This window comes from Macaca thibetana, chromosome 1 (assembly GCF_024542745.1).
Source record: "Macaca thibetana thibetana isolate TM-01 chromosome 1, ASM2454274v1, whole genome shotgun sequence".
NCBI lineage: Eukaryota > Metazoa > Chordata > Mammalia > Primates > Cercopithecidae > Macaca > Macaca thibetana.
The window spans coordinates 160,738,470-160,763,072 of NC_065578.1; the positions used below are offsets into that span (position 1 = coordinate 160,738,470).

General features: G+C 39.4%; 1 protein-coding gene and 1 pseudogene across 17 annotated transcripts in view; both read right to left on the reverse strand.

The window, feature by feature from the left end:
- PPP1R12B (protein phosphatase 1 regulatory subunit 12B) overlaps positions 1–24,603 on the reverse strand; it is a 236,885-nt gene that overhangs the window by 123,253 nt on the left and 89,029 nt on the right. For 12 of the 16 annotated variants that reach the window (XR_007720109.1, XR_007720110.1, XR_007720111.1 and 9 more), the window contains 4 exons: positions 21,845–21,927; positions 20,071–20,196; positions 17,412–17,594; positions 13,512–13,694 (listed from right to left, as the gene is read on the reverse strand). Coding sequence is in view for 11 of the 16 variants with exons in the window: in XM_050762854.1 (XP_050618811.1) it covers positions 13,512–13,694; positions 17,412–17,594; positions 20,071–20,196; positions 21,845–21,927 (575 nt within the window). In the remaining 5 variants the exon portion in view is untranslated. Of the gene's footprint in view, positions 1–13,511; positions 13,695–17,411; positions 17,595–19,508; positions 19,550–20,070; positions 20,197–21,844; positions 21,928–24,603 lie in introns of those variants that run through there. The other 4 variants (XM_050762871.1, XM_050762861.1, XM_050762939.1 and 1 more) reach the window with 3 other exon arrangements.
- LOC126939076 (peptidyl-prolyl cis-trans isomerase FKBP8-like) lies at positions 21,940–24,587 on the reverse strand (annotated as a pseudogene). The gene has a single exon (XR_007720301.1). The product of XR_007720301.1 is annotated as a peptidyl-prolyl cis-trans isomerase FKBP8-like (transcript).

The window sequence follows — 24,603 nt, forward strand, 5'->3', positions numbered from 1 at the left end:
AGGGTAGTCAGCAGTGGGTTCTAATTTGCAGGAGTTCTTACAGTATGAATACAATTTTGTTAAGCAGAGAAGGTGAGAAAAAACCACTCCAGAAAGAAGGTCACCCATGGACAAAGAAAGAGGGTCATGAAAGTAAAACCTACAGGAAATAGGCCTAATCTTTCTACCTGAATAAAGTGACTCAATTACCAGGAAGAAGAGTTGAGAGAAAGTGATAAGAAAAATAGGGAGAAAAGTATAGTCCTGGGTAGGCTGAATTCAGAGTTTGGTGAGTGCTCTCTCTACAGGACTAAAATGACTAACGATCAGTAGGATTTTCTATATTGCCTGACTCAGCATGTGTTTGAATTCTGTCCAGAAACTGGTCCTCTGAACAAGATCAATTAGGAATCTTACATACATGGAAAAACATTAACTTCCATTAATATTCAATCCGATTGTAGAGTGTGTAGTAAGTAAACAACTTTTACCTATACCTGGTCAAACTAGTCTCTTCATTTTATAATTTCAAAGGCCAACTCAAGTTGCAACTGCCCCTTCACCTACGTAAACGAGCTTCTTTCTGTAATTGCCTAAATATCCAACAATTCTTTTTGTTTTACTTATTTAAAACATATATAATATTTAAGGTAAACAAAAAAGATATAAAGAATAATAAACCATCACCTGTGTCTTACCATCCAACTTAAGGATAACAGTGCCAATTCCAGTTTCTTCTTCAAAAGAGAAGCATGTTTCTACTTCTTGAAACTCTTAATTGTCCTCTGCTACCCTAATCTTTTGGGTCTGATCTTTATAAGTCAGTGCATATGTTTAAATTCATTAGGAATGTGAACAAACACTAGTGAAGTTCCAAACTGGTTATATCTTATTCTTACCACTTGCCCAACCATACTACCAAATCAAAGTATGCAACCAAGCCAGTTTCCCAAAGACACATGTATCTAGGACATTAAAGCTATCAAACAAAGAAGTTTTACCTGCTGCTTCTGACATTCCAGGTCCAGCACTCGCTGATGTCTCAACTCAACACACTGGAGTTAGCCTCCAAACACAGACAGTGCTAATGAACTATGGCAGAGGCTTGTCTCAATTCCCCAGAACACCCAGATCAACTTCCTGTGCCTCTGATTTCCATAAAACCAGGAATGGCGAAACTCTATTGCCAGATCAAATCATTCCAGGTGAGAGCAGGTCAAGCTACCTCAGACACACCTTGCCACACACCTGTGCAGCAACTTTCCCAGAAGCCCAATTTTCAACAAATTGGTGGTTACTCCTCTGGCTGTCCTTCTCTAAACACTGGAGCCCATTTTATGAGATTGTACCAGCAACTGTCCTTTTCTAACATGGGAAAATCAACTGATAAACGAGAAGGGAGGGTTGAATGAGGGCTCAAAAGTTTGGTCCCTCCTACATGTCACCAATATTCATAGCTCTGAAAAATGAACCACTTTATCAGAAGGAGATTAACCTCAAAAACATGACTGATAAGGGCTTTTAGTAGCAGGTGTTGGGTGACTGTCTTCACTCTGAAGTGGCTGGGAATTGGGATAGAACTACCAGAGGTTCTGCTACATAAGGAAATGGACTCTTGTCCTTTCTTCTAAATGCACATGTCCTGAGGGGGAGGGGAAAACACTTTAAGCTTCCACTCCTGAACTGTTAAGTGGTGGGCTGAGAAACTGCATGACAAATGCCCTTGTCTCTAGAAAATGAAGTGAGATGGTGTTGGCAATAGCCATGTTTAGCAACAGAAATATGCAAAAAATAAAATAGACTCTTTTATTCAAGGCTCTACATCTCATTGCTTTAACTCTTAGTAGACACCATCCAGGCCTCCCTTCCCAGAACTGTTTGGCGGAGATAAACAGTACTAACGTTATTTTTAAACAGCTTTATTGAGACATAATTCACATACCCATTAGGTGTACCATTTAAAGATTTTTAGTATATTCAGATTTATGCAATCATCACTATAACCAATTTTAAAACATGCTCACCCTAGTATCAAATATATCCACTACTGCATAGTATGGAGTGTACTTGTTTGCGAAACAACAGAAATTGACCTCACTAAATTAGGCAGGAAAGGAATCTGTGGGAGGGAATTACTAACATTTTTAGCATAAAGAATACCACTGGGATAGGAGGCCCAGGCTCGAACTTTCCTGCAAGGGTCAACTGCTACCATTATCACATTCAGCTCACTAGCTGTTGCCTCAAATAAATGTTCAAGTGCTTAGATTCCTGGACACTGCTTGGTGAGGGGAAAAAGGCATAAGAAGGTACCTGTGTATGGCTGCCACTTACTGTGGTACCACAATGGAGATTTTCCCTTAGGGCTGCAGAAAATAATGTATGACATTATAAATAATTGGTAAGGAGATCAGAGGCAGGACAAGTGAGCTTAAATTTAAAAATTAAGTCTCCTACACTTGAGATATGGAATCCCTATAGCATGTAGGGTTTAAAAATTAAATAAAACAACCTAAAATCTAAAATGGTATTAACATTTAGCATTTTAGGGTGGATCTTATTTCCAAATGTATTGGCTCTGGAGAAGCTAGGAATGGATCTTAATGAAAGTCAAAAAAGCATTTCACTGGTAATGACATACATAATTATCATATATATCTCTAAATTGTTTTGTAGTTTGCAAAGCACGTTCACATAGTCTGTCTCATTTGATCCTCACAGTAACTCCATGAGATAGGTTTGGGAAAATCTAGGTTACTCGTAAATTATTTCTAATCTTCATATACATACAAACAAGGTAAGCATTATCCCTTTTTGACATATGAGGAAAGAGTCAGAAATGGAACTTGATTTATTTAACCAAAATCACACATACAAGAGGCTGAACTGGACTCTTCTTTTTTTAATTTTTTTAAAGAGATGGGGGTCTCACTATATTGCCCAGGCTGGCCTTGAGCTCCCAGCATCAAGTGATCCTCCTGCCTCAGCCTCTCAAGAAGCTGGGATTACAGGTATCAGCCACCACACCCCATTTGAACTGAACTCTTAAATCAATCCTGTGCATTTCCCACTAAGTCCAGCCATTCACAGTTATCTAGGGGTAGCCTCATCTCTCAGGCAGCAACATATCATCACTACTATTTCAAAGAGACATATTCTGAAAAAAATTACATAGAGGTGCCATATGACACTGAAAGCAGTTTGTTTGTAAGGTATATTCAGCCTGGTGAAGTCTCTTGTCATTCTACTACCTAAGGATTAGGGCCACAGCACTAAAAGAATCGCCTTTTTTCTTTCTATTCCAGAGTTGTTCAAAGTCCCACAGCATAATCCTAATTCTATAAGAAATTCAGAAACCTCCAGAATGGTAATATAGTGAAAATGTACCTACTGCTACATACGTTTCACTCTCTTCTTGTTCAATATTCATACTTAGGAAGAGAGAGCTTATTTCTTTCAGTAGAGAAAAAACTTGGTAGTGGCAGCATGGCTGCAGACTTTTAGAAACTAAACACTTTAGAACAAAAATGGAGAAAGATTGGAGTTGTTTGTGGAACCTCTTTTCTAGAGTACCTTTTTGAATTGACAACTGCCAGTCTTTAGCTTGGACACAGAGGAACAAATCAAATGACTTTTAAAAACCATAACTCAGAGTTTAAATTCTTGGTTTAAATTTTAAACATTCCAAAGATGATGCCAAATTAATCTGCTGACAGCTTCACATTAGTAGGTACAAGTACCTAGCTTATAAAGACCCCAAGGAACTGAAGAAGGTCGATAAGTGTGGTATATATGACTCAGCCAGTACTCACTGTATGTTGACCAAGCAGTCATATGTAATGTGAGCTATTTGGGAGAGACAATTTTAGTTTATTGTGGAGAAAAACTATTTTTAACCATTTCTACAAAGAAAAGAAAGAGCACCATAAACAAATGTAAAATTCAGGGTTGGGCGAGAGAGAAAAAGCTAAAGGAGAAACAAAAGAATCAAAGGCAGACACTATTAGACTCTAATATTAGCAATGGGAATTGTTTACATTTTGTTGCTAAGGAAAACTTAGAGCTTTGGAAAAAGAACCCAACCACTACACTATTGTGACAGCTGCTGCCTGGCCCTGGTATTTCTGCAGAGCTATCTGCCAACAGCTTGCCACTTGCCATTTCTATCCTGTCAAATCAGTCCCTTTATAATCAGATGACCTTGTTTCTATAGTTCTCACAAGCAATCCAAAGACTGAATGGCAGTTATCAGAATGCCCTAAAGATAGAGACTGTTGCATTCTGAGCTGTGGACTGGCCCCTGAATCAAAACCTTTATTCTGAATGGATAATACTTAAATTCAATAGAAGAAATGGTCAGTGAATTCAATAAGAAGGAAAAGAAGGCTTAGGTGATAGTCTCTACTATGCCTCTGACTCAAAATTTGATATTAAGCAAATGACTCTATGCTCTTAGGGCCTCAGCATTCCCATTTGTAAAATAGGGAGCATATGTTCTAGTCCTTTCCATCTTGTAAAGAGAATACATTCAAGCACACTTTAGCTTTTCAGGGGGGAAAAAAAGGAACTTCACAAATCCAAGATTATGCCCTTCTCAAAAGGAATAAACTGTTTTAGAAGCTCTGCACTGAGTTATGTACGCAAAACCATAAATTATCTAGAATCCTGCAAACCTTGAATCTCTATTATATTTACTCTTCAATGATCACGGCCTTCTTCACAGACTTACATTATAAGAAAGACTGTTGTCCCTGTAATTAATTTTCCTTCATGCCCTCCTGCTCCCTCTGCCCCATCATAACATAATCCTTTATCATTTTGGAACTTTGGAAAATACAGAAAAAATAAAAATAAAAAGTATCCATAATAGACCCAAAAATCCAATATTAACATTTCTAAGTTTATTACTATTTGATATCATAATGTATTCTTTTATATCTAGCGTTGTTCATTTAGCAACATATCTGTAATTAACAAACTGCGTAAAGAACTGTTAGCACAAGAGTGTAAAGCTAAGACTGATCACTGGCCAACTGGTATGCACATACCCACTTATTCCCTCTTAAGATAAAACATTCTCAGAAAAGGAGAGCCAGTTGTGCAATTTAATGGTAAAACCCACTCCCCAACTGAAGTGCTCTAATTACACTGCAAATGGAGATTATTTCTGAGAGAGAACCTTCTACTACTCAGGTCTAGCTGTGGCCAGTTTTAAAGCCCCATTTATCCCAATGCTCACTACTTGTTTGAAATTGGACCTGTGAACACAGGCTTCAGGCTTTTATTAAGGTTTCCCAGTAGGATTCAAAATCCTTCCACAATGAGCTGATTACAGAGAAAGCCGCAGCTTCAAGCGGAGAATTAGCATCCAGCATGCTCTTTCAGAAGGAAAATTTAGCTGTTTTCAAAACATCTGATTTTTTTTTTCTTTCAGTTTATGTTGTCTAGCCAGAGAAATGAAATGGCTTTAATTCTATAAAGGCTTAAATGATATGTTTTATATGATCAAGTCATTCCCCTGCTGGAAATCCCTCAATTGTATTCCACAGCTTCAAGACTAGAAATTCAAATTTCTTAGCACAGTACAGACAAAAATCTACATGATTTGGTTCCTGCCTAACTCTCTAGTTTGACAATTTCCAAAGTTTCTCCAGTGGAATACCAGTCTTGGGTTTCTTTGAAAAACAAAACAAAACTACTGGATGGACTCAGAAATTTGGAAAATGCTGCAAATCCCCTAACCACTCCCATGTCCCACTCTCCCCACACCCCAGAGAGGAATGACCCTAAGAAGGCTTTTGAGTGATCCTATCTAATTTTGTTTAATCCATTGTTCCCGAATTCATTTGGCCACAGCATACTTTTTTTTTTCCTTCATCTAAATCTATTCCACAAAAGACACTTTCAGAAATGCTAACCTTGCCTCACCTTCTCCCAGCTTCAGGCATTCTGAACTTGTTTGTTTCTTGAATTTCTTATGTTTCCTCTCAAATACCATCCCCCTATTACTACTTATAGCTAACTTATAGTTGCCTTTCAAAATTCAACTCCAGTTACCTTCTCTGGTAGGCCTTCCTTGTCACCCTATTCAATCTAATTGAGATTCCCCTTCTCTATGCTTTCATAGCAATCTACACATATCTTTACCACAGCACTTAACAATTATACAATAATATTTGATGTACTTGTTTGCCTTCCCATGATAGTTATATCCTCAAGGGCAGAAAAAATGTTTTCTTTTTTTTCTTTTTTTTTTTTTTTTGAGACCAAGTTTCGCTCTGTCGCCTAGACTGGAGTTCGATGATGCAATCTCAGCTCACTGCAACCTTTGCGTCCCAGGTTCAAGTGATTCTCCTGCCTCAGACTCCTTAGAAGCTGGGATTACAGGCACATGTCACTACGCCCAGCTAATTTTTTGTATTTTTTAAGTAGAGAAGGTGTGTCGCCATGTTGGTCAGGCTGGTCTTGAACTCCAGACCTCAAGTAGTTCGCCCACCTCGGCCTCCCAAAGAGCTGGGATTACAGGTGTAAGCTACTGTGCCTGGCCAAAAAAAATGTTTTCTTTGGTCTTGTATCCTTAATGTCTCTGTGCCTGGCACATGGCAGTCTCTCAATAAATGGTTGTTAGGTGCTTTATATATGTGGGTTCCCATTTAAACAAGATTCTATATAGATAATACTATTTTGCAAAATCTTATACTTTAAAAACCATTCCTGATTCATTTACCAAACTCTTCCTATACGTGTGTCTATCTTCACTACCGCTGGTCAACTGTAATTCTTGTTACCTATTCCAATATAGTCTGAGGTTTCTTTCTGCATTAAAAACTTTTATTACATGTTAGTCTGCATCTATGAGTTTATCACAGAACTCTCCCTCATGGTGACCTTCAGTGTTTATGTTTTATGTGAATTCATCTTTGGTTCAAACTGTTTTTACAGTTTACAGTTTTTTACTCTGGGTTGCAGATGTGTTCCTTCAAGGTGGTTTTGAATTTACTTGTGCCAGGGCCCCAGAGTTTCAAGGGTACAGACACAGTTTCTGTATTAAATCCTTGACTTCTGGGATTTCTAAGCTATATGAATAGTCAAAATTTCTCACAAATGAGTTGTCTGCCCCTACCATGATCCTTGTATAGATTTCCTTCCTTGCCACTTCCTTGAGTTATGGGCTAAGTACCCTTTTCATGAACTGGGCAGCCCTTCGAGATTTCTAGCTCGATACATAGTTTCTTAGTTACAGCTCGCAGCCTTAGTAGGCCCAAAGCCATGCTTTCTACACACACGTGGCATTAAAATCTGAGCGTCCAGACCTTATGATCTACATATAGGTCTGACACCAACCCTGGGTCACTCAAACGACTCTGGATTTTGAGTACTCTTCACTTTTGTCATGTGAGAGTTCCCTATCATTCTTCTGAATTCAACCACGAATTTCTGTTTATAATGGGCAAGGGAGCCTTACAAGTTCCATCTACCATGTTGGAATCATCCTCCTAAACATATTTTGAAACCACTCACATTTCTTTCTTTTTTTTTTTTTTTTTTTTTTTTTTTTTTTTTTTTTTTTTTTTTTTTTTTTTTGAGACAGATTGTTGCTCTGTGGCCCAGGCTGGAGTGCACTGGCATGATCAGCTCACTGCAACCTCCACCTCCCAGGCTCAAGCGATTCTACTGCCTCAGCTTCCCGAGTAGCTGGGATTACAGGCGTGTGCTACCACTCCTGGCTAATTTTTGTATTTTTAGTAGAGACTGGATTGTACTGTGTTGGCCAGGCTGGTCTAGAACTCCTGACCTCAAGTGATCCACCCTCCCTCAGCCTCCCAAAGTGCTGGGCTTACAGACACGAGTCACAGTGCCTGGCCAAGATCATTCACACTTTTCTCTATCTCTTCTACCATTATCTTAGTGCAAGCCACTGTTCTCTCTCATGAGCCTTTCTTCCGCAATGGTTTCCTTGCTGGTCATCTCACATCCATTCTTGTCTATTTTTCCTCATCCAATTCATATGTAATACTGCAGCCAGAGTTTAAAAGCCAGAACTTTAAAAACTATAGGTCAGGTCATGGTACTTTTTGCTTAAAATCTTCTAGTGGCATATGACCCAGAAATTCTACTCCTAGGTATATAATCAAGAGAAATGAAACCATATGTTCACACAAAAACTTCTCACAAATGCTCATGGTAACATTATTCATAATAACTAAAAGGCAGAAACAACTCAACTGTCCATTGACTTATGAATGGACAAACAAAATGTGGCATTATCTATATGATGGAATATTATTCACCCATGTAAAGGAATACAGTACTGATACATGCTATCACATGGATGAACCTTGAAAACATTAAGTAAAAGAAGTCAGTCACCAAAGACTGTATTTTTATCCCATTTATACAAAATGTCCAAAATAAGCAAATCCATAGACAAAAAGTAGATCAGTGGTTGCTTAGGCGCAGGGGGAATGAGGAGACTGTGGGGGATAGCTACAGGGTACAGGATTTCTCTCTAAGATGATGAAAATGTTCTGTAATTTACTGTGATGATGGTTCCACATATCTTTGAATATACTGAAAACCACTGCATTGTACACTCTAAATGAGTGAATTGTATGGTATGTGAATTCTCTCTCCCTCTATATATATGTATATACGTATATAGCTCCTACCCACTCCTCAAGCTTCATCCTAGACCTTTCCCCCTCATTCTCTACTCTTAGTCACAATGCCTTCTCTCAGTTTCTCCAAAAGATCAAGTGCCTTTTCACTTTAGTGTCTTTTCAATTGCCAGACCTTTTGTTTGGAATGCCCATTCCCTTCTCTTCACTTAGCTATTACTTAACCAGCAGATCTCAGGTTGAGCAGTATCATATCTTCATGAGAGCCTTCTTTCATCCTCTAGGAGAAGGGAAATCTTTTTTTTTTTTTTTTTAGAGACAGGGTTGTGCTCTGTGGTCGAGGCTGGAGTACAGTGGTGTTATCATAGTTCATGGTAGCCTCAAACTCCAGGGTTCAAGAGCCCTTCCCACCTCAGGCTCTCAAGCAGCTGGGAGCATATGCCACCACCCTGTTAATTTTATTTTTGTAGACATGGGGTCTTGCTATGTTGCCCAGGCTGGTCTTGAGCTCTTGGTCTCAAGTGATCCTCCCAATTTGGCCTCCCAAAATGCCAAGGTTACAGGTGTGAGCTACCATACCTGGCCAAGAAGGGAAGTCTTCTGTCGGCAGATCTTCGGTAAGATACTGTTGTAACAACTCATACTACTACTTTATAATATATTACACAAATATAATTATTTACATTTTTCTTTTTCACTAGCATATTTGTTTCACAAGGGGTCACATCATATTTGTCTGGTTTACTGATGCATCACCAGGGCTTCTCATAGCACCTGGCAACAGGTACTTTAAAATATTCAATAAGTACTTTGAAGATGAATGAATGCTAGAACATATCCAGTGAATGAGTCCAACCAGTCTACATCTAACATCTCCCTACTTACTTATCTTGTGCCATTCCTAAAATACACTTATCTTGACCTATACTTGATGTACCACATTCAACTCATAATTCACTAATATTTTGATTTAACCCTTTGAGTCACATATTTGGTCTGTTACAGGTACTATCTTATTGATTGTAGGTTACAACATTTCCAGAAGGCAGTAAAACTAAGTTTCTTCAAATAACAGTTCATGCAACAAGGTATTTAATAATGCAGTCTTATAAATAACCTGATATCCCCATCCTTTCTGGCATCAAGGTCTTAATGATGAGTTTAACTCATTTTACTTCTCTCAGCTCAGAAAGATTTTTTAAAGAGAGTTTTTGTCAGCTAATGAAAAGATTACTTTTGCATTTAGTTTCTAGGTGAAACTAATAGTATCTAAATTATATTTGGGCTATTAAGTATATAAGTATTTACTATTCAAGATTGACTTATTACTATTTCCTTGGCTGGAGACCAATTTTAAAAAGACAGTTACTGGCTCTGAAACCTGTTAGCCCAAAAAATTAGTTTCCTGCCATTTTATGTAAAGAAATGAAAAACAAACAAAAAAAAAAAAAAAAGAAAAAAGGAAGGAATGAAAAGAAAAGAAGAAAAACACTATTTTCTAACTCAACATCTCCCTTAACTTCCTTCTCAAAATGTGTCTTTACAAAAAAAAGTCTTTATAATAGACACATTAGAGCTGTCCTTATTATAATAAGCAAAAATAAAAAGTTCTATTTGTATTGTATCTTGTATCTTGTTTAATTTGTATTGTATCTTTTATACTTACTACACATATACACACACTCACATGGGACCTGATGGCTTCACTGCTGAATTTTACCAAACACTTAAAGAAGAATTAGTACCGGCCGGGCGTGGTGGCTCAAGCCTGTAATCCCAGCACTTTGGGAGGCCGAGACGGGTGGATCACGAGGTCAGGAGATCGAGACCATCCTGGCTAACACGGTGAAACCCCATCTCTACTAAAAAAATACAAAAAACTAGCCGGGCGAGGTGGCGGGCGCCTGTAGCCCCAGCTACTCGTGAGGCTGAGGCAGGAGAATGGCGTGAACCCGGGAGGCGGAGCTTGCAGTGAGCCGAGATCCGGCCACTGCACTCCAGCCTGGGGCACAGAGCGAGACTCCGTCTCAAAAAAAAAAAAAAAAAAAGAGGCCGGGCGCGGTGGCTCAAGCCTGTAATCCCAGCACTTTGGGAGGCCGAGATGGGCGGATCACGAGGTCAGGAGATCGAGACCATCCTGGCTAACACGGTGAAACCCCGTCTCTACTAAGAAATACAAAAAAATAGCCGGGCGAGGTGGCGGGCGCCTGTAGTCCCAGCTACTCGGGAGGCTGAGGCCGGAGAATGGCGTGAACCCGGGAGGCGGAGCTTGCAGTGAGCTGAGATCCGGCCACTGCACTCCAGCCTGGGCTACAGAGCGAGACTCTGTCTCAAAAAAAAAAAAAAAAGAAGAATTAATACCAATCTTACTCAAATTATTCTGAAAAACAGAAAAGGAAGGAATACTTCCAAACTCACCTGATGAGGCCAACATTACCTTAATACCAAATCAGACAGGGCACATCAAAAAAAGAAAACTACAGGCCAATACTAGGAAACCAAGTTCAACAACACATTAAAAAGATAATTATCATGACCAAGTGAGATTTATCCCAGGGATGCAAGGATGGTTCAAAGATACACAAATCATTCAGTATGATATATCATATTGACAGAATGAAAGATAAGAACCCTATGATCATTTCAACTGATGCTGAAATAGCATTTGATAAAATTCAACATCCTTTCATGATAAAAACCCTCAAAAAACTGGGTATAGAAGGAACATACTTCAACACATTAAAAGCCATATATGACAAACCCACAGCTATTATCATACTGAATGGGGAAAAACAGAAAGCCTTTCCTCTAAGATCTGAAACAAGACAAGGATGTCCACTTTCAACCACTGTTATTCAACATAATGCTGAAGTCCTACTTAGAGCAATCAGACAAGAGAAAGTAATAGGTTGGGCACAGTGGCTCACGCCTGTAATTCTAGCATTTCGGAAGGCAGAGGTGGGAAAATGTCTTGAGTCCAGGAGTTTGAGACCAGCTTGGGAAACACAGTGAGACCCCATCTCTATTTAAAAAAAAAAAAAAAGAAAGAAAAAAAAGAAAAGAGAGAGAGAGTAATACATGACATCCACATTGGAAAGGAAGAAGTCAAATTACCCTTGTTTGCAGATATACAATGTTATATCTGGAAAAACCTAAAGACTCCACCAAAAAAACTATTAGAACTGAAAAATTCAATAAAGTTGCAGAATTTAAAATCAACATACGAAAGTCAGTAGCATTTTTATTTGCCAAGAGTGAACAATCTGAAAAAGAAATCAAGAAAGTAAACCCATTTGCAATAGTTACAAATAAAACAAAATATCTAGGAATTAATCAAAGAACTAAAAGATCTTTACAATGAAAACTATAAAACATGAGTGTAAGAAATTAAATAGCACACAAAGATATTCCATATTCATGGACTGGAAGAATCAATATTGTTAAAACGTCCATACTACCCAAAGCAATCTACAGATTCAATGTAATCCCTATCAAAATACCAATGCTATTCTTCACAGAAACAGAAAAAAAATCCTAAAATTCATATGGAACTACAAAAGACCCAGAATAGCAAAGCCACCCTAAGCAAAAAGAACAAAACTGGAATAACATTACCTGACTTCAAATTATACCACAAAGCTATTATAACCAAAACAGCATAGTTCTGACATAAAAACAGACACACAGACCAATAGAACAGAGTAGAGAACTCGGAAATAAATCCATACATCTACAGTGAACTCATTTTTGACAAAGGTGCCAAGAACATACATTGGAGAAAAGACAGTCTCTAAATACACACAAATATAAAACCTCCTTCCTTTGGATATTCAAAATAATACGAAGTCAAACTGAAATCTAAATTTTGATAAGATTTCACCTGGTCTAATCTTAACAAGGGATAATTATAGCCTTAGTCTTCAAGTACATTTGAACCTCCCAAATGCGGTACATTCTATTTTTAATACTTCCTCGAGTAGGAGAAAATGACCCATTCTTGCTTGGTCACATTTTCCAAGGTTTCTCTTAATGCTGGCAATCAAAAAGTTTTTCTTAGCGTCTACCTTAAATATCTTTTATGTCAATTCACAATGTTCTCTCAACTTCTCTCTAAGGAAATTACAGAATACCTAGTTACTATTCTTCTACCATATCATCACATACTATTCATTTCTTTTTCTGGTATTCTTCTCAAAGTAATCAAAAGTTTATATCCTAGCTCTATTTCTTTGAGCCTTGTGTCATACTGCTCCCTTTCTTTGCTGCCAGAGAAGTCAACATAGACTATCCATAACAAAACAAAAGATCCTTCTCTGTGCTTCACAGGTTCTCCATTACAAAATGGTGAAATAATGCCTAACAATTGTCTCTATCACAAGACAAACAGAAAAAAGATATGCCTAAATCCATAACAGTATAAGTGTCTATGCTAAATAATCATAAATAATTGAGTCACCAAAAACTGACTGCTCAGAGGCAAAAGACAGAACAATAATTTAAAGATATATTTTCAGGCTGGGCACAGTGGCTCAGCCCTGTAATCCCAGCACTTTGAGAGGCCGAGGTAGATGGATCATGAGGTCAGGAGATCAAGACCATCCTGGCTAATATGGTGAAACCCCGTCTCTACTAAAAAGACAAAAAAATTAGCCGGGCATGGTGACACACGCCTGTAGTCCCAGCTACTCGGGAGGCTGAGGCAGGAGAATCGCTTGAACCCAGAAGGAGGAGGTTGCAGTGAGCCGAGATGGTGTCACTGCACTCCAGGTTGGGTGACAGAGCAAGGCTCCATCTCAAAAAAAAAAGATAAATTTTCATAAATGTATTTGAAATTGGGAAAAGCACTTTATGCCCATTCCTTTATCTTGTACCTCAAAGCAGAGCCCCACAAATGAAATCAGTAACTCAACATACCTCCTCTTCTCCCTGGCTTCCACAGAGGAATCTGTTCCAGTAATGGAGAGTACAGGAGTAGCTGTAACCCCATTGGCAGTGCTAGGCAGAGGGCGATTGGTGATCACACAGAGCGGGGTGCTAGAAGAGACATTGTCTGCTGTTTTCTCTGCTGTCGAGTCAGCCTGGGATTTGTGAGGAGTCCTGAAATAAAAAAAGATACAAGCAGAAAGGAAATGGTTAGGCATGCTATACAACAAAGCACTGGCACAGAGACAGAAGGATTAAAGAGCGGTTCATCTAGGAAATCTTGCTCTGATGTTTGTTGGATTTTTAATTTTGAGCTCTTACAGTTTGGAATAGTATAATTACACGTTTAGTCTGACATCCTTTGCCTGAGGAGTTACATTTTATGAGACTTGTATGTGTATGTGTGTGCCTGAGATTTCGTTTTAACAAAAATCATTAGCTATGGCACAAGGCAAGATAGTGACATATGCAAGAGTGTTTTAAATGACTCCCCAGTAACATCTGGTCTCCACACATGCACACAGAGACAGGGCCTCTCTACACAAGAAAAAGACATTAAAGTCACTTACGATATTAGTCTCTACCTGTTCCTTAATTCTTGGCAGTGGGAGTCTTTGTGGTAGTCCTCAGTCTAGATTTGATGACCATCTTCTTGGATTATCCAGAGACAACTGATACTACAGCTCAGTGTGCTTAGTTCTCCCTCACCTAGTTCAGTAACTGCTCTCTCTTTCCATTTAACCAAATGCCTGTCTATATTCATAACTGCAGAAGTGAGAAATTGAAACAAAAACCAAACCAGATTCTATAAGTATCCTTAACTACAGACTTTTCAACAGCAAGCTGTATAATTAAACTCATTTACATGAAAACAAGATATTTGTTTCTTAACAAAGAGTTGAGAGCAACCATTGGCTCTCCACCCAAAAAGCTATCATTTGTGATGTCACAGCTGTTGCTGGGGTAACAGAGGTCCACAACTGATACAGAGATGGAGAAAGCAATGAAAAGCACAAATATTAAAAATCTATTTTTTTCACCTACTCACAATTATTAGCAGAAATGTTCACAGGTAGCTCTAAGCTTACTTCCAAATAATCACATTACAAGCTTGAAAAAATAATAAAAATATAAAAATATAAATATGGTACCTAGACAAAACATAAAAGCAGACTATTTTAAAAGATAGAAGTAATATCTAAAAAACACATGCTAATTCTCCAGAAGCAATTAATGACTACAAAAAAAGGTGAAATTTTATAGTTATTTTTTAATAAAAAAAGAAAAGGCAAAAAATTCCTCAGACTTACAAGATAAGAATCTATAGGAAGTACTAATAAAATTAGCTAGACACACAGCTATAAAAAATTACACTTAACCAAACCTTACTTGAAGTTCTTTTTAGGTTAATAACATGTTTTGGTCTCACTGTAATTTCTTATGCTGTTGAAATGCCAAGGATTTTATTTTATTAAATTACATAATAGGACTTTTACTATTATTTTGAAATGCAGTGTAATTTTACAAGTAGATTGTTAGAATAAGCACAGCCCTAGAGCAGAGATCAGAGGATATGCAATGGGGTAGAATAAACATGGGCTTTGGAAACACAACATTTGCTTAAATGTAGACTCTCTGATCTCTTCTTCATTGACAAAATAGAGATAGTGGCACCTTAAAATACAGGGTTCTTCTAATGATTAAATAAAATAATGTCTGCAGGACACCTAAAATAGTACCCAGAATAAAATATAAACTCAGCAGAAACAAACAGTGACAAAATAGATAATAGCTTTGAAATGTACAAATCTGGGTTCAAATCCCACCTCAGTTCCTCACTGGCTGTGTGACCTTGGGCAGATGATTAACCTTTCGGTCCGAGTTTCCTCATCTATAAAATAATACTTTATATAATAGGGGGCTCACTATAAGAGAATAGATGATATATGTATGCATGAGACAGCTAGTTGTCTAACCCATATCCATTGTCCCTTTCTTCTTTATGAACTGAATCCCTATATTATTGATGGCAGCAATATACCTAGTTAAAGTACACACTTCTCAAAGTCTCCTGGCCACTAGAGGTACTCAATAAGACATATGCAGACAACTAGTACTTCTGGGAAAACTCTCAGTTCAGAGGCATTCTTTCTTTGTCTGCTTCCTTCTTTCCTCCTTCTTCTTCCATAGAGTACAGCCATGATAGCTAGAGCTACAGCAGTTATTCTGGACCACGAAGCCACCCATGGAAATGGCAGCCATGACACAAGAACTGTGGAGAAGAGAGAACCTGGATCCTTTAATGACTGTGGAGCTACTGAGCCAGCTTTGCATATTTCTGGACTTTCTTAAGTGCAAGAAAAAAAAACTTTATCTTCTTTAAGCCACTACTACTTAGATTTATTGTTACATGTAAGCAAACTAAATCCCAATATAATACCTAACCAAATGCCTGTCACATAATGGGGTCCAACAAATTGCAGTTGTAATTATTTTCTCTCAGTTGCAGCTCTTCATAGTTATAGTAATAGCAATATAGTATTATTATATAATATGTAATATTATATATGTAAAATATAGTAATATGGCCAGGCACAGTGGCTCACGCCTGTAATCCTAGCACTTTGGGAGGCCAAGGCGGGCGGATCATGAGATCAGGAAATCAAGATCATCTTCATTCTGGCTAACATGGTGAAACCCCATCTCTACTAAAAATACAAAAAATTAGCCGGGTGTGGTGGCATGCACCTGTAGTTCCAGCTACTCGGGAGGCTGAAGCAGGAGAATAGCTCAAGCCTGGGAGGTAAATGTTGCAGTGAGCTAAAATTGCACCACTGCACTCCAGCTTGAGTGACAGAGCAATACTCCATCTCAAAAAAAAAAAAAAAATACATATATATATATAGTAATATAATATAGTAATAATAACCTCTCTATGTTTGTTTCTTCATCTATGGTGATAATAGTTAACATGTCTATGCAAATGGATTATTATAAGGACCTAATAAATTTACCTGTAATTACACAGTATTATTATTAATAATCCATCATAAACCCTTACCTCCTGGCTGAATTAATGATCACCACTTATTTTAGGGAAAGAAATCTAGTAAACTGACAAATATCAATCAAGCACCATCACTGGCGTTCCTGCACCAACACCATCATTAAGATTTTTTTCATTTTCTTTGTCAGTTGTAGACACAGACCCAAAAAAAGAGACCCTTTCCCACCACACATAAAGGATTAAAAGCCACAGTTAAAATTACAGCTAAAGTCCTAATGTACTTTCACAATAACATTCTACCATGCTATCCCTTAGCTGAACTAGAAACCAAGAAGATACTGCCCCCCAGAACACAGTTTAGACAAACACAAATCTGTCCCTTTTCACAATGTTTCCAGCAAAATACTCTCGTTGGCTGGGAGTTTTCAGAAGGCTATCACAGGCTTTTGGAAAATGAGTTAGCGTTCTTTCTGCTTTGGGTTTGCATGCCATTTAAAAGACTAAATACAAGAGATTCCTATTATAATTACTGGAAAATTAATAGAAGTAAAATATGAAAATATTTTCAATATTTAATTTAGCACAATAGTATGACCCTTAAATTGTAATCACAACTGGTAAGGTTGTTGAGAGATGAAATCAGTCATATTAAGCTGATGTCCAAACACCAAGTACAATTATACATACCCTTTGATTATTGAATATGCAACTGTTGACTGGTTAATACAAGTCAAAGCAAAAGCATCTTCATTAAATTCAGACATTTTCTCAGGAATTCTAACTTGCTTTTATAGTGACAAAGTCTCTTTGGTTCAAATTTCATATCTGTTTTCAGAGCCATTAACTTTGATGAATGCAACTCAAATGGCTCCAAGAAGCCTTACCTGCCATGATGTACAGATGCAGTAGTGTTTGCACTGATTGGTGCAGGGCAAGAAGAGGCAGGTTGCCACTGGCTGCCCCGAGAGGTAGATGAACCAATGGTAATGGGTGAGGTAGCAGGAGATGAATTGCGATTGGCTGAAATGTAGGGACTTGTGGGGTCACTACTTCTACCAAATGAAGCACTGCAAAACAGCACACAGTCACTTTCTTCAGGACATGCTGCTCACCCACCATTTCCCAGCACCACCTTCCCACCCAGATTGTGCACTTGAAATGAATATAGACCAAAGAAAGGGTATGACAACTGGGAAGTGAAGTGATCAACTCCAGTTAGAGCTGAGTCACTGGCAGCAAGCAGGCAATCATCCAAAAGAATGAAGGAATCATCACTCTTTGAAGGATGGTCTTTTTGGTCAATCATCCAAAAAAGTGAAGGAACGTGGAGGAAGAGAGATGATACTGAATGAGGGAAAGCAGGAAAGTAGAATATATGATAAGAGGAGAGGCTAACAAAGGGAATAATAGGAAATAGGATAATTTTATTAGAAGAAAATAATTCCCAACAAACCCAATGCAAATAATCATGCAACCCCAAATGTCTACCTGATACAGAATTAGCACTGCAAAAGCAAAAGTAAGACCAGAGAATTTGGAGAGGTTGTGGAGCAGAGATTTAAAATTTAAAAGTGGAAAAGGGTAAAGAAGCTCTGTGAAAAAAAGTGACTTTGAGAACTGCAGTTATTCAGCCTAAAGCAAAATTGCCTCTGGGAGGATTTAAAGTTTTAAGTCTAGAAAGTAATACTGTATGAGCAATAAAGGGCAACTTTTATTTGTTTCAATTGAAGACAGGTAAGAACCATCTCAATTGCAGGAAAAAATTATTTGGGTTCAAATTTCAAAAATACTTCTTGACTATAATAGAAATGAGACACTTGAGGAGATAACCAAAAAAAAAGCTATAAAGCCTTCCTTGGAAAAGAGGTATTTTAATATGGGCTATATGAAAGGAATTTCTGCCTATACACAAGAGATGAACTAGAAAATGGAATGTATATGAAGGTTTGGCATAGCTGGGAAATGACAAATTTCTCCTTACACTTGCTCTTTTAAATGGTGATGGCATAAGATTCTTTCCTTTTAAAAATCATAAGATCGGCTTTTATAAAATCAAAAAATGCTTTAGGGTTACAGGAGAAGAGTTTTGGAAATTCAAGATATGAAGCAAGTTGTACATCTTTTCCTCAAAAAGTGCTCACATCATTAAGCATGCTTTTGATCCTAAATAGAGGCAGCCTGTCCCTTCACTGTTCACCATAACTTTGCCAAACTACATCTATCAAACCAAATGCCTCTCAACCCATTTGCTGATTATTTGGATCACAAAAATCAACAACCTCACCACAGAATAACTCCATGCCTGGAAATTAAATGGCAGCTTTCTCCCTTCCCTTGATCTAGAACATTATTTTCTCAGAAAAGTTTTCTTGATCTTGGATTCAACTATAAGGAATAATAATGCATCCAGGAAGACCAAGGCCTTAGCCATTAAGACAAATAGGTGATAGCCTCATAGAGCAAGAAACACCTCTTTTGTGTAATAAAGCATCAGTGAGTCCATCAAACTTTCATACTTCCCAAGTTGAGCCCTTTCTTATAGAATGTATCTACAGAACTGAAGAACATTAAAAGGCAACAATGACTGTTTTCTAGCTATTTCCCATGTTTCAACAATAACTAGTTGACAAGTTTTTCTGTCAAGTGGAAATAAGTGTTGATTACAAAGAGTTAACGTGCTCATCTAGTCTATGGCCAGGGCCTGTTTCTAAGGTGGCCAACCAATCATCTAAAAAAACCCAGTGATGAAGGCTATGGTATGAGGAGATAGTGGGAGGGGTTAAGTGGAAGTGAAGAAAGAATTCAAAGTAGGCAATAAAAAACAGATTCTTCCACATTAGCAGCAAAGTTCAAATTAAAATATTAAGTATTTTTGTAGCTTAATAGCTCTGGCAAAGGTGCTTGGTTTGCTGGCTAGTATGTGGCAAAGAAAATAATTGCAGAAAGGGAATACAGATGAGAAAAGAAGGAAACCCATGTACCTTCTCTGCACCAAACTTGCGAGTTTCACATCTTGATGGATCTGAGGGCCATTAAAGTCATAAGAAAAAAAACAACTCAAGTCCCTAAATTAACAGGCTTCAGTATGAAACTTCTTTAATACAATAGAAAACTGTCCCCATTTCCCATCCCTCCCCACTTTATAGTATCCCTCCCTTTCTCCCCCCAAAAATAGCACATGGGATGAGAACTACTCTGTTTCAGAATAAGGAGAACCAGCTACTGGACAAGGATAACTTAAATTCAGTCTTGCCCAGACATTACTGAAAGCCACTTCTGACTGAAAATTTTAATAGAATGGAGAGGATGAAGTATGAAGCCAGTAGTGAGAATCTGAAATTAGCTTACTTTAATTCAATTATTAAGAGAATAAATTAATTTTAATTTTAAATTATTCAAGATGTTAATTCTAAGAAACCTGAAAGTAATTCATTTTGATTCATTTCTGTGGTGTTAATCGGACATAAAAAGGCATGCAATCCTTACCCATATTCCCATGGCTAGAGTGAAAGGAACATCTCCCACCCCCTTTGAGCCTGGTACCTTTTCAAGTAGGTTGATACATAGGTGGAGGGGGCAATTGTCTGTGGGGTTTCATTTCCCTTTGCTTCATCCCTCCATAGCTGCCGGGTATAGGAGCCACTCCTCACTAGATTAACAGCTGATTCTCTGTAGAAGCATGAAAGGAAAACAAAACACTGATTCCTACCACCAGTTTTTGTCCATGATACAATGCAAACAGAGAGAGAAGAGACAAACAGGCAAACTATAACATGGCTAATAGACACATTCTTCAGGTGATTCTGTTTTATGTACCTGTTTTCTGTACAGAAGAGAAGTATTACTGCCTGCTTTCTTTTATCAACTTTGAACCAATTAATTTCAACAGGTACCAAATTCCTCATGTCAAAGGTCTCTAACTCTTTTGTAATAAGAAGTCACTTTTGATCCTCACTTAAAAACTGCTTTGCGGCTGGGCATAGTGACTCACATCTATAATTCCAGCACTTTGGGAAGCCAAGGCAGGCAGATCACTTGAGGTCAGGAGTTCAAGACCAGCCTGGCCAACATGGCGAAACCCCATCTCTACTAAAAACACAAAAAAATTAGCCGGGCATGGTGGCACATGCCTATACTCAAGAGGCTGAGGCATAAGAATCGCTTGAACCCAGGAGGCAGAGGCTACGATTAACCAAGATCGTGCCACTGCACTCCAGCCTGGGCGACAGAGTGAGACTCTGTCTCAAAAAAAAAAAAAAAAAGAAAAAAGTGTGTTGCAATCAGTCTTAGTAGTAGGTGGCTTTTAAGTTAAGCAGAGAAGGAAATGATGGGGGAAGATGAAGTTACTGAGAAAAAAAGGTTATTACAGAAGGGGAAGGGGAAGGGGAAGGAAGACTTGCTGGAAGCCTCTTTAGCATTATAAATGAAAAGGTATCCAGGAAAGTGCTGTACTAGGATTTTTGATCCACAACTCAGGGTCTTTGCTGCAAAACCTATGGGTTTCCATGCTTCACAAGATTCTCTAGCACAATCCTTCTCAAACTTTAATGTGTATTAATATTTGAATCACCTAGGGAATTTCATTAGAATGCAGATTCTAATTCAGTAGATCTGGAGTAGGGCCTGAGATTCTGGAGTCTTAACATGAACCCGGGCCAGGAGCAGTGGCTCACACCTACAATCCCAGTGCTTTGGAAGGGCAAGTCAGGAGGACCACTCAAGGCCTGGAGTTTGAGACCACCCTGGGAAACATAGCAAAACTCTGCTTCTATTAAAAACAAATTTTTTTTAATAAAAATAAAATGTACCCAGGTGATGCCAATGCTGCTAAAGTTTGAGATCACATTTTGTCCAGAGATGCAGCAATACTTCAAAATCCCTATATTTAACTAATTAGGAAGACTTTAATTTTACCTTCTGACAAATTAGAAGTTGGTCAATTTAATTAAATAACATTATTTTAGTGTTCACTATGTGTTAGGCACTGTGCTAGGAACTAGGGGTCCTTGAGAAACCAGACAGACACAGACCCTACCTTTACAAAGCCTGCTGGTGGGCCAAAACTAATGCATGTGTGGAAAAATCAGGGAAGACTTCCTAAAGAAGGTAATGTCTAAGCTGGAGTTAGAATTTGAAGAATAAAGAACTAGCAAAGCAAGGATATAAGAGTTGAGAGGTGTTCTAAGCAGAAGGAACGAACAATTCATAATGTGGTAAGGAAATGAGGGAAAAATGCAGAAGAGTAATGCCCAGGAGATGACTATGTCCAGCAGACCTAAGAGGACGAGGACCATCTTTTGGCTGGTTTTAGGATTACCTGTTCTCCTTTTCTTCAATATCACTTGTGCTGTTGAGCTTCCGGGGTGCTAGTGAACTAATATAGCTTTTGTTTTCTCTCTCCTGTAAAATAAAAAGAAGTAAAGCACAAGAAAGGTACAATACTGGCACACTGTAAAACATTTTGAGTAAAAAAGCAGAACTTAATATACCTATATAATCTTATTTCTGGATCCAACACTAATTCTATTTTGAGTGGTATTTACAAAAGGTTAGCTTTCAAAAGCTTACTCCTAACTTTCTTCCATTAAAAAACAGTATGAAGGGAAATAATTCTCATGGGAAAGTCAGGATGAGCAAATAAAGAAAACAGCAGCACAAATTACACAAAGCAGCACCTCTGCCAAGAGAGGAGGAGAGCCTTTGAAAAGCCACAAACAGAAAGCTCCACTCTAATATTCTTGATGAAATAAGATTTATGTAGTCCCCAGTAGTCCCCAGTACATCTTTTCCTTGAAATACAGCTTCCTTAGGAATATGTACAATAGTATGCTGCAGAGTTAATCCAACCAATATGCCTCATCTCTTTGAGTAGTCTCCAGAGATATAAAGCAAGAGGACTGTGATTAAAAGGAAGATGTGACCCCAGAGAAAAGCACTAAGAGAGTCCTATAAAATCTGGAACTAAAGAGTGAAGAAAATAAAAATTTACTAATCTTGAATGAATATACAAACTATTTGTGAAGTTAGCCTAACCATATTAATGAATGAATGACAAGTTAAAAATTATTTTTCCAAGTACTAATTTGCCTGAGCTTAATTTGGATTCAAAGCCCAGAGAACCTCTTAGGCCATACTGAATTTTTTTTTTTTTTTTTTTTTTTTTTTTTTTTTTTTTTTTTTGCAGGGTAGGAGGCTTTATTTCACTGTGGCGGGAAAGCAGCCTAGACAGCGTGGGGCAGGCAAGGCAGCAGGGGCTGCCCCCAAGCCTGTTGAGGAGAAGTTGAGGCCAGCCCCAGCGGAGACCTAGCCCAGCGGGAGAAGGGGAGTTGGGGGGAAACTGGGTCTGAAGGAATGAGGGCCCCCTTGCTCTGAGCATTCCTCCTAGAGGGCCTCAGTCCCTCCTACTGGCTGGGCTGCACAACCCCCAATCCTTGCTGCCTCCAACTCAGAGGAGGCGGCTGGACTAGGGAGGGCAGTGGACAGGGAGCCTGGGGGAGTTAGGGAGCGCAGGGCAGGGTCCATGGTGTGCAGATGGGGTGGTGGCCACCTGGGCCGTCAGTTCCTGGCAGGAATTACCACAGAAAGTGCCACACCCTCCAAAGCAACAGCAGTCGCCCCAAACAGCCACTTCCATGGGCTGGACCAGGCACCCTTGCTGGGGCACGGCTGGGGTTGCCCAGCATTTTCTAGTACAGAGCGGTCTCCATGCTCCAGTGTGCTGCGTGCTTCTTCACCAGCTTCGAGAGCTCTGCGTGGATAGTCTTGTTGGAAGGTTCCAGCTTCAGGACCGCCCTCAGGATAGGGATGGCCTCACTGTACTCACCCTGCTGGGGCAGTATCTTGCCCTTGTGGAAGACAGCCTTGATGTTGTCCAGATGGTGCTCCAACGAGGTTGCAGGAGCGCAGGGCTGTGCAGTAGTGGTCGAGCTTCACCTGTGAGGCCACAAGGTTGTTCAGACACCTCACCCTCAACTGCAGGAGCTGCTTCTCCTCCTCGAACGTCATGTCCACTTTGGCGCTGGAGGTGACGGTCTTGATGGCAAGGTCATAGGAGTTGGTGGCCAGGACGAAGTCCGCCCACTGGTAGTGGGCACTGCCGCACTCCCACTTCCGGTTGGCCAAGGCCACGCGCTCCTGCCCTATGAGCATCTCCAGGTCAGGCCAGTCCACGGCCATCTTCGGGGTCACCTCCAGGCATAGGGCCGCGTGCGGGGGATGTATGGGCTCCTGTCCTGGGGGCTGTAGCAGTACATGCAGTCAGCAGTGACCATGGCTGCCTCCCTCACGTCCATGAGTTAGACACTGAGATCCAGGGCCTGGATGACCTCACAGACGCTCAGGGTGAACACTAGCTCCGGCTCCTCCTGCACCCACATGCCATTCTCTCATGATGTCTGCAAATGCATGGTGACCACCTGGCCCTTGACTGAGCAGCTCAAACCCGGTGGCCCTGGGACAAGCGTCTTCTTCCTCAACAGCTGGTTATGTCTGGCCACTCTTCTGGGGCCGGGGACGGGGCAGGCTCAGGCTCCATGGCAGTGAGGAACTCTCGGGCCAAGGTCCCGGGCTGTTCAGTCTCTTCCACCAGGGGCTGTCCCATGTCCTCCAGCAGTGGCAGCTCTCTAAGGTCATCTTCCTCCTCCTCTCCCTCCTTGCCCTCTGCATTCTCGACCCCATCCAGCACCTCGAAGTCCTCGAGCAGTGGGACCCTGGCAGGAGGTGGGGGCAGAGGGCTCAGAGGGTCAGCACACGATGCCATGCTGCTGAGGGGACAGGAATTGGCCCTCTGGCTCCAGGACCCCTGCCTGCGGTCCTGTGCCCCCCTCCGCCATATTGAAATTTTTATGTTTCTGATCTACTTTTTGCTTTAGGTAAGGGGGCAAGGAAGACTGAACGAACCAAAAGGAAAAGCTATTTTTAAAGTTTTTTTTTTTGGCCAAGTAAATAATAGCAAGCAAATAGCTACCTGATTAAACTATCAGTGTGCCTGTCTCCCTTTAAAGGCTTTGCATTTCCAAAATCAACTTAAGGACTAGAAAATATTTTCATTTGTTCCTAAGATTGAATTTTCATGGA